Raw genomic sequence first — 15,000 nt, 5'->3', positions numbered from 1 at the left:
CCTGCTACAGACGTTACAGTCTGTTTACCTGCTGCAGACGTTACAGCCTGTTTACCTGCTGCAGGCGTTACAGTCTGTTTACCTGCTGCAGACGTTACAGTCTGTTTACCTGCTGCAGACGTTACAGTCTGTTTACCTGCTGCAGACGTTACAGTCTGTTTACCTGCTGCAGACGTTACAGCCTGTTTACCTGCTGCAGACGTTACAGTCTGTTTACCTGCTGCAGACGTTACAGCCTGTTTACCTGCTGCAGACGTTACAGTCTGTTTACCTGCTGCAGACGTTACAGTCTGTTTACCTGCTTCAGACGTTACAGTCTGTTTACCTGCTGCAGACGTTACAGCCTGTTTACCTGCTGCAGACGTTACAGCCTGTTTACCTGCTGCAGACGTTACAGCCTGTTTACCTGCTGCAGACGTTACAGCCTGTTTACCTGCTGCAGACGTTACAGTCTGTTTACCTGCTGCAGACGTTACAGTCTTTTTACCTGCTGCAGACGTTACAGTCTGTTTACCTGCTGCAGACGTTACAGCCTGTTTACCTGCTGCAGACACGTTACAGACTGTTTACCTGCTTCAGACGTTACAGACTGTTTACCTGCTGCAGACGTTACAGTCTGTTTACCTGCTGCAGACGTTACAGACTGTTTACCTGCTGCAGACGTTACAGCCTGTTTACCTGCTGCAGACGTTACAGACTGTTTACCTGCTTCAGACGTTACAGACTGTTTACCTGCTTCAGACGTTACAGACTGTTTACCTGCTGCAGACGTTACAGCCTGTTTACCTGCTGCAGACGTTACAGCCTGTTTACCTGCTGCAGACACGTTACGGACTGTTTACCTGCTGCAGACGTTACAGTCTGTTTACCTGCTGCAGACGTTACAGCCTGTTTACCTGCTGCAGACGTTACAGTCTGTTTACCTGCTGCAGACGTTACAGCCTGTTTACCTGCTGCAGACGTTACAGTCTGTTTACCTGCTGCAGACGTTACAGCCTGTTTACCTGCTGCAGACGTTACAGCCTGTTTACCTGCTGCAGACGTTACAGCCTGTTTACCTGCTGCAGACGTTACAGTCTGTTTACCTGCTGCAGACGTTACAGTCTGTTTACCTGCTGCAGACGTTACAGCCTGCTGCAGACGTTACAGTCTGTTTACCTGCTGCAGACGTTACAGTCTGTTTACCTGCTGCAGACACGTTACAGTCTGTTTACCTGCTGCAGACGTTACAGCCTGTTTACCTGCTGCAGACACGTTACAGCATGTTTACCTGCTGCAGACGTTACAGCCTGTTTACCTGCTGCAGACACGTTACAGCCTGTTTACCTGCTGCAGACGTTACAGCCTGTTTACCTGCTGCAGACGTTACAGCCTGTTTACCTGCTGCAGACACGTTACAGCCTGTATACCTGCTGCAGACGTTACAGTCTGTTTACCTGCTGCAGACGTTACAGCCTGTTTACCTGCTGCAGACACGTTACAGCCTGTATACCTGCTGCAGACGTTACAGTCTGTTTACCTGCTGCAGACGTTACAGTCTGTTTACCTGCTGTAGACGTTACAGCCTGTTTACCTGCTGCAAACGTTACAGTCTGTTTACCTGCTGCAGACGTTACAGTCTGTTTACCTGCTGCAGACGTTACAGTCTGTTTACCTGCTGCAGACGTTACAGCCTGTTTACCTGCTGCAGACGTTACAGTCTGTTTACCTGCTGCAGACACGTTACAGCCTGTTTACCTGCTGCAGACGTTACAGTCTGTTTACCTGCTGCAGACGTTACAGTCTGTTTACCTGCTGCAGGCGTTACAGTCTGTTTACCTGCTGCAGACGTTACAGTCTGTTTACCTGCTGCAGACGTTACAGCCTGTTTACCTGCTGCAGACGTTACAGTCTGTTTACCTGCTGCAGACGTTACAGTCTGTTTACCTGCTGCAGACGTTACAGTCTGTTTACCTGCTGCAGACACGTTACAGCCTGTTTACCTGCTGCAGACGTTACAGTCTGTTTACCTGCTGCAGACGTTACAGTCTGTTTACCTGCTGCAGGCGTTACAGTCTGTTTACCTGCTGCAAACGTTACAGTCTGTTTACCTGCTGCAGACGTTACAGTCTGTTTACCTGCTGCAGACGTTACAGTCTGTTTACCTGCTGCAGACGTTACAGTCTGTTTACCTGCTGCAGACGTTACAGTCTGTTTACCTGCTGCAGACGTTACAGTCTGTTTACCTGCTGCAGACGTTACAGTCTGTTTACCTGCTGCAGACGTTACAGTCTGTTTACCTGCTGCAGGCGTTACAGTCTGTTTACCTGCTGCAAACGTTACAGTCTGTTTACCTGCTGCAGACGTTACAGTCTGTTTACCTGCTGCAGACGTTACAGTCTGTTTACCTGCTGCAGACGTTACAGTCTGTTTACCTGCTGCAGACGTTACAGTCTGTTTACCTGCTGCAGACGTTACAGTCTGTTTACCTGCTGCAGGCGTTACAGTCTGTTTACCTGCTGCAAACGTTACAGTCTGTTTACCTGCTGCAGACGTTACAGTCTGTTTACCTGCTGCAGACGTTACAGTCTGTTTACCTGCTGCAGGCGTTACAGTCTGTTTACCTGCTGCAGATGTTACAGTCTGTTTACCTGCTGCAGATGTTACAGTCTGTTTACCTGCTGCAGGCACTACCAGGATGAGCTAATCTCGTGGAGACGTTAGAAAAACAAACACACTGACCTCTTGGTGGTCGGCCACCAGCACCAGCTCGATGTATTTGGTCTCTGACAGGATGTCTCTCTTCCACTGCAGAAGAGCACAGAGAGGTCAGAGGTCAGAAACTGTTATAAAAACTCACAACAACTTTAGCCAATCACAGACTGTGTACCAGCAGAAGTGCCTTAAAGCTGCATTCCTACTAATGTCCAGCAGGGGGCGACTCCACTGTTCCAACTTGTCAGTTCATTGATTTCCTCAGAAAACATTTCCTAAAGAGTTTATGTTCTCACTCTATATTTTCAAGTCATGTTCATTTAGACCGTCCAATGAGAGTCAGAGACACCAGAAAGAGGGGGAGAGGTTAGGGGCGGGGCTACCTGGGATTGACAAGTCACTAACATTGCGAACAAAAAAATGTGTGACTCAGGGTTGGATTGTCCTGAAACTAGCTGAAGAGATAAATGTTCATGTCTTCAGTAAGAAGGTGTTTTTTAAGGAAGTGACCATATATGGAAAAGGGGGAGGAGTTGGAGAGGTGCGAGGGAAAACATGTGATGTCACCCTCCGTAAGACTTCATTACAACTCAAATAAGGTTTTAGGATTTTCTGAATCAGTTTACTCTGAGCTGCAGAATGCTTACCAAGTTAGCATAGCTGCTAGCAGGCTCCGCCCTCCTTCTCCTGCTCCGATTTGTGACTCAATATGGTCACCAAAAACAAAACTACAATACCCAGAATGATCCAGAGTGTAAAAGTGAGCTCAACTATAAATGATAAATGTTCAGCATGAAGCAGACTGTAAAGTCCTCTGATAGGATGTCTGCTGGTGAAGTGCACCCTGGGAGCTGTAGTTCAGACTTGTGTCTCACCCGGTGAGTGTGTGTGGAGCTGTGGATCGGGGGGACAGCAGTGTGAGAGACTCCACAGCCTCCAGCACTGTCGCCCTCCAGAGGACTGGTGGAGAACAGCAGGTGGACTCCATCTTCGTCTCCTCCTCCTCCTCCTCCGCCGCTCCCTCCACTCCCGTCTCCTCCACTCTCCCCTGCGCGGCCCCCCTGCTGCTCCTCGTCCTGAGGCTTCAGCTCAAAGCTCAGGGTGGAGTTGATGGCGATGATGCCGCTGCGGGAGGGAAAACAGGAAGTCTCATTGTTACCTGGACAGGTTCAGTCCAGCTTCCTGCTCATCATCGACTTACAGCTTGATTTATGACACGATCCAAATGACAAACAGGTCCGAAACAAGCCCCGCCCCCTCTTCACTCAGCGCCATAAACACACACACACGTCAGACATTCACTGGCCACCTCTTCATCAACAGGTAGCACGGAGCGTACATCAGGACAGGTGAGAGGTGAGAGGAAGGGCTTCACGACTTCCTGTCACATGACTGCAGATGAATCAGACCCTCTGGTCTAACCTAGCAACAGTAACCAAGGGGGGCGGGGCTTGAAGGTAGAAGGTGTCCCCTCATGAGGTCTCTGACCAGACGACGTCGTGCTCACGTGGCTGCTCTGAAGCCTTTAATCCTGCTGCAGGTCTCCCAGTGATCCGGATCAGGTCGGACCTGGGGGGGGGGGACCTGAAACCCTGGACTCTGCTCAAACCGGATCAGAGGTTCAGGGTTTAAGAGATTAATGTGTGTGAGCGCTCCACGGACACCTTTTGATCCTGCTCGCACATATTTCTGCTTTCATGCTTTTCAAAGTAAAAGTCCTCTTCCTGTGCACTTCTGAAACTTCTCCCACCGACGTTCTTAAAGAGACAGAGTCGACGAGCGCCATCAGAGCGCCACGCGCCAGCCCGTGACCTTCAGTGACCCCCATAAAGACCACCAGCTGAAACCTGTGTGTGAGTGTGTGTGTGTGTGTTCATGTGTGTGTGTTCACTGTGTGTGTGTGTGAGATTGTGTGTGTGTGTGTGTGTGTGTGTGAGTGTGTGTGTGTGTGTTCATGTGTGTGTGTTCACTGTGTGTGTGTGTGAGATTGTGTGTGTGTGTGTGTGTGTGTGTGTGTGTGTGTGTGTGTGTGTGTGTGTGTTCAGGTGACTGACCGGAGTCCGGAGCAGGTGCTCAGAGCGACTCTGGACCGGGGGAATCCTCTGACGTTGCCGTGGTAATAACAGTGAGTCTGCACACAGACACACAAACATGTTTCACAGCAGGTAACACACACACACACACACACACACACACACACACACACACACACACACACACACACACACACACACACACACACACACACAAATACAGGTTACAGGACGGTGCATTCACTGACTCACCACAGGGTGGGCTCTCACAGAGACACCGGTGCCGTTGGGCAGGTAGTAGAAGACGTTTGGCGGCTTGGGCAGCAGGTCACTGCAGAGACGAGACACACACACACACATGAACACACACACACACATGAACACACACACACACATGAACACACACATAATCAATGTGTGGTAACGATGCGTTCAATGACTCTGAGGTCACTTTACAGAACACACACGCCTGTAAATCAGCCTCACAGACAGGGGGCGCTAACAGCCACACTGAAAAATGATCGTTCACTTTCCAGACATCAGGAACATATTCCCGCCTCTGTGCGCCTTCAAAATAAAAGCTCAGTCAGAGTGAGCACGCGGCTCTGTGCAGAGGAAACGATCAATGTTTCAGATATTTATGGTTTTACTTCTGGAGGGGCTGCATGGTGTGTTCAATGACACTCTGTTAATCAGACCATCGGTGAGTGCGTGATGTGTTCAATGACACTCTGTTAATCAGACCATCGGTGAGTGCGTGATGTGTTCAATGACACTCTGTTAATCAGACCATCGGTGAGTGCGTGATGTGTCCAATGACACTCTGTTAATCAGACCATCAGTGTGTTTGTGATGTGTTCAATGACACTCTGTTAATCAGACCATCAGTGTGTTTGTGATGTGTTCAATGACACTCTGTTAATCAGACCATCAGTGTGTTTGTGATGTGTTCAATGACACTCTGTTAATCAGACCCTCAGTGTGTTCATGATGTGTTCAATGACACTCTGTTAATCAGACCATCAGTGTGTTTGTGATGAGTTCAATGACACTCTGTTAATCAGACCATCAGTGTGTTTGTGATGTGTTCAATGACACTCTGTTAATCAGACCCTCAGTGTGTTCATGATGTGTTCAATGACACTCTGTTAATCAGACCATCAGTGTGTTTGTGATGAGTTCAATGACACTCTGTTAATCAGACCATCAGTGTGTTTGTGATGAGTTCAATGACACTCTGTTAATCAGACCATCAGTGTGTTTGTGATGAGTTCAATGACACTCTGTTAATCAGACCATCAGTGTGTTTGTGATGAGTTCAATGACACTCTGTTAATCAGACCATCAGTGTGTTCGTGATGAGTTCAATGACACTCTGTTCATCAGACCCTCAGTGTGTTCGTGATGAGTTCAATGACACTCTGTTAATCAGACCCTCAGTGTGTTCGTGATGAGTTCAATGACACTCTGTTAATCAGACCCTCAGTGTGTTCGTGATGAGTTCAATGACACTCTGTTAATCACACTCACTGGTTCTTCTCCAGGTCCAGCAGGAAGAGTCGACCTCTGACCTCCAGCCCACACTGCAGCCTGTCGGGGTGACCGTCCTGAAACAGGAAGTACAGAAACAGTCAGACAACAAAAAGACAAGTGAGTCCAATAGGAAGTGGGCGGGGCTTAGCACATCCGTTATCCAATCAATGTGTTTTCCTGTGTTGGTGGAGCTGCTCTTTGAAGAGGAGAGACTTCCTGTCCAACACCTCAAAGTGTGTGTGTGTGTGTGTGTGTGTGTGTGTGTGTGTGTGTGTGTGTGTGTGTGTGTGTGTGTGTGTGAGGAACGTTCCTGGAACCTCACAGTGGCGTACGGCGGTCCACAGTGTTGGACATGAAGACATGGCGAGCTGACAGGAAACACTAAAGACGTTCATCTTCCACAATGACCATCAAAACGGCGTGCGGTTTCCTCCGTCACAAAGACCCTCAGTAACGCTTGGACTTCCTTTCTACAAACTCTTATCTTTATCTTTGCATTGGGATTCCAAAATGGCGGCTGGTGATACTGGATTGGCTGATCAGCGTACAGTGACGTATGGACCAATCACAGAGCTCCTCACTCAGCGTCTCTGTGCACGTTTCAGCGGAGCGGCGGCCCCTGAAGGAGGAGCCTCTGCTTTGGTCTAAAGTCCGTCAGCCCCCGCGGGGCCCCCGACCGGACCAGGGGCCCCGAGCTGCGGTCTGACAGCAGCCAATCAGACGCTCAGAAGGAGCCTGTGAACATCTGGAGTGATTCAGTGAGGCCTGTCGGTAAGAGGTCGCGACCTCTGGAGGTATTTAGGGCGGAGTCTCCTTGGACATGAATTCCCCTCCGAGGCGTGTTTGTTTTCTCCACCCTCTCTGGACTTTGTGCCGGGGACGGGTCCTTTCTTTTCCTTCACCTCGAACACAGCAGAAGACACATGACCGTCCTCAGACAATGTGCTGACCTCTGACCTCTGGGGCCTGAGGCAGGCAGGAGGCGTTCACTGACCTGTCCTGTGTGTAGGTCAAATAAGCGCCTCACAATGAGCCCGTGTGTGAAGTGGCGTTCCAAGCAGGTGGTGAAATGAAACCACAAAGAGTAAAGCTCTAAGACTCTTTCATAAGGAGGAGGTTTACAGGAGGACACGGTCCAGCTGACCCACTTTCTGCAGTCCAGCACAGCAAACCTCTAACACTCACACGGCTGCTCACACACTGTAGCTGCAGCGTTTAGCCACCTCTCCTGATTGTTGTTCATCCGTTCACAAGATTGGAGGATGAAAACTTCATGAATGATCCTCGACGGTAAAATCTCCCCAAAACCCAGCTGGACCAATGAGAGGAGACCAGGAGAACAAACATGGAGTCTGACTGTTCTTATTGTCCTGCAGCTCTGATGTCTCCATGTTTCATCACCCCCCTCTCTCTCTCTCTCTCTCTCTCTGTGTGTTTTACAGCCTCTCTCGCCCACCCTCACCATCTGCTTGTTGTTCCCCTTCCTCTCATAAACTCTCTCTCTCCCTCCCTCTCTCTCTCCCTCCCTCTCTCTCTCTCCCTCCCTCCCTCTCTCTCTCTCTCCCTCTCTCTCCCTCCCTCTCTCTCTCTCTCTCTCTCTCTCTCTCCCTCCCTCTCTCGCCCTCTCTCTCCCTCCCTCTCTCTCTCTCTCTGTGTAAGGTGAGGTCATGTCTCTCGCCCCAGCCTCCCGGTGATGTCAGAGCTGCAGAGTTTGGGCGAGGCTCAGAACAGAGGCTCACTCGACCACAAGAGAAGAAGAGACGAGCTGAGAGTCGGCAGAGTTCAAGTTTGATCTTCTAACAGGAAGTGACCACGCTGTCAGAGCTGCTCGTCACGTCCAAAGCCCCGTCTCCACCCAGCGGTCCAGTACGGACCAGTACAGCCTGATCCTGTTTGTGGGTCCACACACACCCACCACATGTTTGGTAGCCCGGAGGTTGATAGCCGCGTCAGCTACGTGATAGCATCACATGATAGCAGCTAACCGCTAACAGCTAACCAATAATTTCAACAATGGAGAAAAACGCTCCACAAACCAAACAGGTCATCTCCTCTGTCACTGTCATGTGACTCTTTATTACAAGAACTCAATCCAGCTTTGTTTCAGAGAAGGCTGTGAGCGGCGAGGACAAATACACACGCTAACAATCAATGCTTTAAACACGCCCACAACCAACACAGGAAGTGACCATTCTTTCAACCAATCAGAGGACTGCAGTGTTTAGCTCCACCTTCTTGGCCCCCCAACAGAAGGGTCCCAAACAGTGGGACGGTACGGATTGGTTATTTGGGAATCTTTCCCGCCTTGAGTCAAAACGAGCGGCGTAGCGAGACGAGCGGCTCGGTGGAAACGGGTCTTTAGCTCTTCTCTCTGTTCTTACTGTTCTACTCCTTCATGTTGCTTTTGAAGCACTTTGACTTGTTGAAACCTTCTATGTGATTAAACTCACCTCGTCTGTCTACACATGTTTAAGACCTTTTCGTTCCTCAGTGTGGTCGCTCCGTGCTCTCACTCGGCCCCGGTACAGGTGGAAGAGGCGAGCGTGCACACGGGTTCAGTCTGTGTCGGACTAACACAGGTACTTCATCATACTTCATATTTATATTTGTCGGCCTTCAGAAGAGGCGGCGTGCGGCGCCGCTCTTCTTCACGTCTTTGACTGAATAAAGGGCAAAGTGACCCGTTTCTGGTGGAATGCTCCTTTAACAGCTCTGCTGCTTTCTCCTGGTTTCCTGCTGGCCGGGTGGAGTCAGGGTGGGAGGGGTTTACAGGAAGTGAACTCAGCTTGAGTCAGCTGCACAGGAAGTGTCCGTGCGGCTGCAGGAAGCTGCTGGTGAAAGCTGTCAGCGCTCCAGCTTCCTGTCTGAATGTTATTACAGTCATCATGGAGCACAATGTGAGGAGGGGACTCCCTGCTCCGGGTTTCCTCAGGATCCTGGTCCTCTGCAGGACTCCTCTTCAGGATCCTGGTCCTCTGCAGGACTCCTCTTCAGGATCCCTGACAGCACGGCTCGCGGACTCGCTCTAACCGTTTGGATTTTTGGAAGGTTAAAATGTTGTAGTCTATAAAGTTCATGTTCCCAGAAGACCACTCCCCTTTTCTTTAAGTACAGCGTGACATCATCACCTGACTCGAGATGTCAGCAAATCACACTCGAGATATCATCGTGCTGTGGTGATTCCACCCCTAATGAACCAGTTATCTTCCAGCTATTAAACCAGTTTAAACCAGTTATCTTCCAGGTATTAAACCAGTTTAAACCAGTTATCTTCCAGGTATTAAACCAGTTTAAACCAGTTATCTTCCAGGTATTAAACCAGTTTAAACCAGTTATCTTCCAGGTATTAAACCAGTTTAAGCCAGTTATCTTCCAGATATTAAACCAGTTTAAACCAGTTATCTTCCAGCTATTAAACCAGTTTAAACCAGTTATCTTCCAGGTATTAAACCAGTTTAAACCAGTTATCTTCCAGGTATTAAACCAGTTTAAACCAGTTATCTTCCAGCTATTAAACCAGTTTAAACCAGTTATCTTCCAGCTATTAAACCAGTTTAAACCAGTTATCTTCCAGGTATTAAACCAGTTTAAACCAGTTATCTTCCAGGTATTAAACCAGTTTAAACCAGTTATCTTCCAGGTATTAAACCAGTAATAAACCAGTTATCTTCCAGTTATTAAACCAGTTTAAACCAGTTATCTTCCAGCTATTAAACCAGTTTAAACCAGTTATCTTCCAGGTATTAAACCAGTTTAAACCAGTTATCTTCCAGGTATTAAACCAGTAATAAACCAGTTATCTTCCAGGTATTAAACCAGTAATAAACCAGTTATCTTCCAGGTATTAAACCAGTTTAAACCAGTTATCTTCCAGGTATTAAACCAGTTTAAACCAGTTATCTTCCAGGTATTAAACCAGTAATGAACCAGTTATCTTCCAGGTATTAAACCAGTAATAAACCAGTTATCTTCCAGGTATTAAACCAGTTTAAACCAGTTATCTTCCAGGTATTAAACCAGTTTAAACCAGTTATCTTCCAGGTATTAAACCAGTAATAAACCAGTTATCTTCCAGGTATTAAACCAGTAATAAACCAGTTATCTTCCAGGTATTAAACCAGTTTAAACCAGTTATCTTCCAGGTATTAAACCAGTAATGAACCAGTTATCTTCCAGGTATTAAACCAGTAATAAACCAGTTATCTTCCAGGTATTAAACCAGTTTAAACCAGTTATCTTCCAAGTATTAAACCAGTTTAAACCAGTTATCTTCCAGGTATTAAACCAGTTTAAACCAGTTATCTTCCAGGTATTAAACCAGTTTAAACCAGTTATCTTCCAGGTATTAAACCAGTAATAAACCAGTTATCTTCCAGGTATTAAACCAGTTTAAACCAGTTATCTTCCAGCTATTAAACCAGTTTAAACCAGTTATCTTCCAGGTATTTAACCAGTAATAAACCAGCAGCTGTTAGGCTGTGACCTCAGCGTGATGACATCATCAGTGGTCAGGTCACATGACCTGTTGGCGGTTGGATATCTGTCTCACCTGCAGAGCTTCAGCGAGGCTCCTCCTCTGTCCGTCCACCAGGATGAAGGGTCGAGTTTTCCCCAGCAGGGGGCGCCACCTTCTGTCCACACCTGAGGACACAGAGCAGGTGAGCGTATCCACTCCCAGTCCGATTCTTTATCACACTACATAGAGCCAGCTCTTTATTGTGTCCCCCTAGCAACACAGGACATGACAAAGGTTCCTACCCAGGTCTTAACTCTATAGACTGGTGTAGTTTAGAGTCCAAAAACCAGGAAGTGAGTTAGCATGTTAGCTCCGTGGGTTCCTAACTCTAAAAGTCAATGTGGATTTTGAATGTGTTTGTGTTTAGACTGAAATAAGGTCTGTGTTTAACACAAGCTGAAGAGATGTTGATGTTTTGTTAGACGAGATAAACTACGTTAGCTAAGACCCCACTTGTGAATTTTAAAGTTTTTACGCGAACTTTAAACGGCAGTTGCTAACGAGTAGCTAACTGAAACTACAGTGGTTGTCATGGAGACATTAAACGTCATCACGCCGGGAACTCTCTCCCTAATCCTCCTTACAGCCTCTAGTCATGTTTTTCAGAGGTTAATAAACAACTTATTAAGCTAACGTTTAGCTAGCTTGTCAAATCCGCTGATTAGATCGATGAAGCATAACGGTCGTGACGTCATTATAAACCGACCGCGGTGTAGTTAGCTTGTAGCATAACGTTAGCTTTTTACTTCTCTGGGCTGCATTAACTCTTCAGACTTCATATAAATGATGTTTATCTGTAAAGATTATCAGCTGAACTAAACAGCATCAGAAACGTGTGTTTGACACACAGATTATTTTCTGTTAGGATCCAAAATCCAATGCAAAAATCCCAGAGGAGAATTTTCGTAGGAACCACCGGCGCCATTTTTTCGGGTTGGCCTATAAAAATACATCATTACTATACCAGTCTATACTACAGTCCGCTCGCTCTCATTGGCTGCGGTGTCGAAGGAAGCAGCAGATGCAGGAAGCTTAAATCCTGAACCATCAACACAAGTTACTGTCCAGTATTACCATGGCAACAACATAGAAGTCCTAGACACACATCAGGGTAGGCCACTGGTCGTACTCGAACCCGGACCCTCCGCTCGGTCAACTCCAGCCTCAGTACATGGGGCGCAATCTACCCGCTAGGCCATCTGCGCTCCTGAGACCTCTATGTTGTTACCATGTTCACAAACAGGTCTCAAATCTGGATTTGAAAAGCTGGTATGGGGACAACCCGACCATGGGGACAGACCAGCATCCATGGGGACAGACCAGCATCTCTAAAGCTCATGTAGTGACGTCACAGAGTCAGAGTAAACTTTCTTTGTTGATTATTTATTGTATTATTGTTGTATATTTTATTAACATGTCGTAAGAGTAAGGAAGTAAAACTAAATAAAAACTTTAGATTCATTCTAAACTCTAAACTCACTGTCCGGTAATGGAACCATCTAGAAGCATGTGAACGCAGCACAGAGCTGTTACCTGACAGAAAGGTTAATAATGTTTTTCACACCGTTACCCGGGCAACGGGCCAAGCTCCAATCAGGTCAAAGATCACGGTCACACCGGGTCACACGGAGGACCGGATTAACGTTCACGTGCACTTTAACCGTTACCTGTCAGGCTGAGGGTGTCGGTACCGTCCGTGTGTCCGTCCCCGGGCTGGACTGCTCCGTCCTGCGGTGTGTTCAGGGACCGGGCAGAGGTAAACACGTCCCGGCCGCTGAGCAGCAGCAGCGGCAGCAGCAGCACCGCAGCCCCGCTCATCCTCCCTGCGTCACCGGCAACCAGCAACAGGTTGCTCTCAGACCCGGTCCCGTTACCTGCCCGAGTCCGAGCCCCGGGAGAGGCTCCGCGCAGACCCCAGGAGGCTCATTTCTCCAGGAACATCCACTGAGACAGCCGGCACAGAGCTGCTGCGGGGCCGGGAAAGTGAACGTAAACTCGGCGTTACTGCTGCGGGCAGCCCGCTCGGTCCTCCGGTCCTCCCCTCGGTCTGCGCAGCTCCGGGAGAACACTTCCTCCGTTATGGCCGGACCGGCTTGCTTAAAGTCGGCTGTGTTCGTCTGGACTCCGGGGAGTTCGGTACATGTGTCCCCGAGAGACCTTTAGTCCGTTAATTACCGGAGACACCGGACCGCAAGAGTTTTAACCGGGAGTTAAAGGTGACGTCATTTAGCTTAGTCAAGGTAACCGGATCTAAGGAAAAAAAAAAAGAGATGACTCAGTTTTCAAAGTAAAAGTCGTGCAGAGTCACGATAATCAAAACATTCAAACTTTTGTTTTTATTTCACAAATAAAGTTTTAAACACTTTTAGAATTATTTAAATGAGTTAAATTCATGAAGGAGAATATTTTATATTTGTTTATTATTTTATTTTAACAAATTAAAACATTAACCACACATAACATCAGGGACAGCTCATCTGCATTTACATTTAAATAAATACATACACTGTGTGTGTGTGTGTGTGTGTGTGTGTGTGTGTGTGTGTGTGTGTGTGTGTGTGTGTGTGTGTGTGTGTGTGTGTGTGTGTGTTTGTGGGAAGTATTGCTCTTCAATTCAATAAAACTTTATTAGTCTCCATGGAGTAATTCTCTGTGAACATCTTCTCTGCTGTGGCGTTGCAGATGGCCTAGTGGTTACGTAAGGCCCGCCCCCGTGTATAGACTCCTCCAAACTAAAGTCCCTCCTGAGGCTGCTTCCAGAGGCGCTGCTGTTTGGGGGTCCAGGCCAGTAAGGGGCCCCCAAGGGGTGACAAACGTACACCCATAGAGCAGTAGGCCCCAGCAGCACTCCCTCTCATTGGCCTGAAATCATCTCGTGCATAATTCCTGAGCAAAGCACTGAAGGAAAAAGTGAAAAACAGAACAATGGTGGCTGGAGAGTTGCTCTAGAATGGCTGCTGGCTCCTTTCCTCTCTCTCCTGACTTCCTGCTCTGACCACTGTAGAATCTGAAGGAGAATGAATGATTGCACCTCTCTGTCGTCCTCTCTCTCTGCAGTGTGAAGTAAAAACGAAGAGCAGGCCGAACACACAAAGTTCAACATTTCAAAACAAGTTTTTATAGAATCCTGATCCAGACACATGGCTGACAGGACAGCGAGGCTATCTGTGCTAAATGAAGACAGATTGATTTTCAGGTCATTTAAACTGAACCTTTGTTTATAAATGCACCCTCCGTATCTCCCAGCATGCATCACACTTAAGAGTCTCCATGTCCAGACTCAGAGGGCAGAACAAACACCTAGCTGTGGGAGTGTCACCCACCTGGGGGAGGGGCTACTGCCCTTTGTGATGTCATGAAGGGGAGGGGCTACTGCCCTTTGTGATGTCATGAAGGGGAGGTGCTACTGCCCTTTGTGATGTCATGAAGGGAACATCTCCAATCGGCCTGTTTGAGCAGGCAGAAGACGGAGAGGATGGACTCGTCTCATCACTGGGGGGTTTGTAGACGGACATGTTAGAGTCAGAGGCGTCATGCAGCAGCAGATAGGAGGAATGAGTTCTGCTTATAGACCTCCTCCATGCAGTGTGTGTCTGTAAGCTGGTCATGTGACACACACACACACACACACAGAGTAAAGTATGTTTAGCTTAGCTGTATAAGTCGAAGCATTGATCATCAGCTCATTTAAAGCTCCTGTGCTGTCAGCATTAAATAATCAGGTTTAATTAAAGTCTGAGATTAATGAATCATTGTTTTCATCATCTTTAATCTCATGTCATTTTGTCCTTTTAGACGCTCCGGAGAGAAACCTCCTCAGTGTCTCCCTGTAGTCTCAGGGATGCTGTCTAACCCGGGTCATAGTGGGTCTCCTCTGAGTCGGACACATCCTGCTAGTCACAATGACAAAGATGTCGCACACACCTGCTGAGGCACCGGACAACCTGCAGGAGGATTCAACAGGAACACATTTAACACCTATCAGTCAGGCTCCATAGAGCTCTATGTTAAAATGTCCAACTTTACAGCTGCAGTTCCTCCAGTGTCCACTAGAGTCTGTCTCCTGCAGTGAGTCAGTCTCCATAGAGCTCTATGTTAAAATGTCCAACTTTACAGCTGCAGTTCCTCCAGTGTCCACTAGAGTCTGTCTCCTGCAGTGAGCCAGTCTCCATAGAGCTCTATGTTAGAATAAATAGTTTCTGATAGAATAAATAGTTTCTGATA

At 47.7% G+C, this 15,000-nt stretch overlaps 1 protein-coding gene across 12 annotated transcripts in view; it reads right to left on the bottom strand.

The window, feature by feature from the left end:
• adam15 (ADAM metallopeptidase domain 15) overlaps positions 1-13,168 on the bottom strand; it is a 34,959-nt gene extending 21,791 nt beyond the window's left edge. For 3 of the 12 annotated variants that reach the window (XM_079343825.1, XM_079343828.1, XM_079343827.1), the window contains exons 1-7: positions 12,444-13,167; positions 10,810-10,901; positions 6,258-6,334; positions 4,980-5,058; positions 4,749-4,825; positions 3,570-3,819; positions 2,722-2,787 (exon numbers count right to left, since the gene is read on the bottom strand). In XM_079343825.1, the coding sequence (XP_079199951.1) occupies positions 2,722-2,787; positions 3,570-3,819; positions 4,749-4,825; positions 4,980-5,058; positions 6,258-6,334; positions 10,810-10,901; positions 12,444-12,594 (792 nt within the window). In that variant the 5' untranslated portion in view covers positions 12,595-13,167. Of the gene's footprint in view, positions 1-2,721; positions 2,788-3,569; positions 3,820-4,748; positions 4,826-4,979; positions 5,059-6,257; positions 6,335-10,809; positions 10,902-12,443 lie in introns of all 12 variants that reach the window. The other 9 variants (XM_079343829.1, XM_079343822.1, XM_079343826.1 and 6 more) reach the window with 5 other exon arrangements.
• Between the last annotated feature and the right edge of the window lie 1,832 nt (positions 13,169-15,000).

This window comes from Symphodus melops, assembly GCF_947650265.1.
Source record: "Symphodus melops genome assembly, chromosome: 5".
Taxonomy (NCBI): Eukaryota; Metazoa; Chordata; class Actinopteri; order Labriformes; family Labridae; genus Symphodus; species Symphodus melops.
The sequence above is the reverse complement of the archived record's forward strand: the minus strand, read 5'-3'. Positions and strand labels throughout refer to the sequence as shown.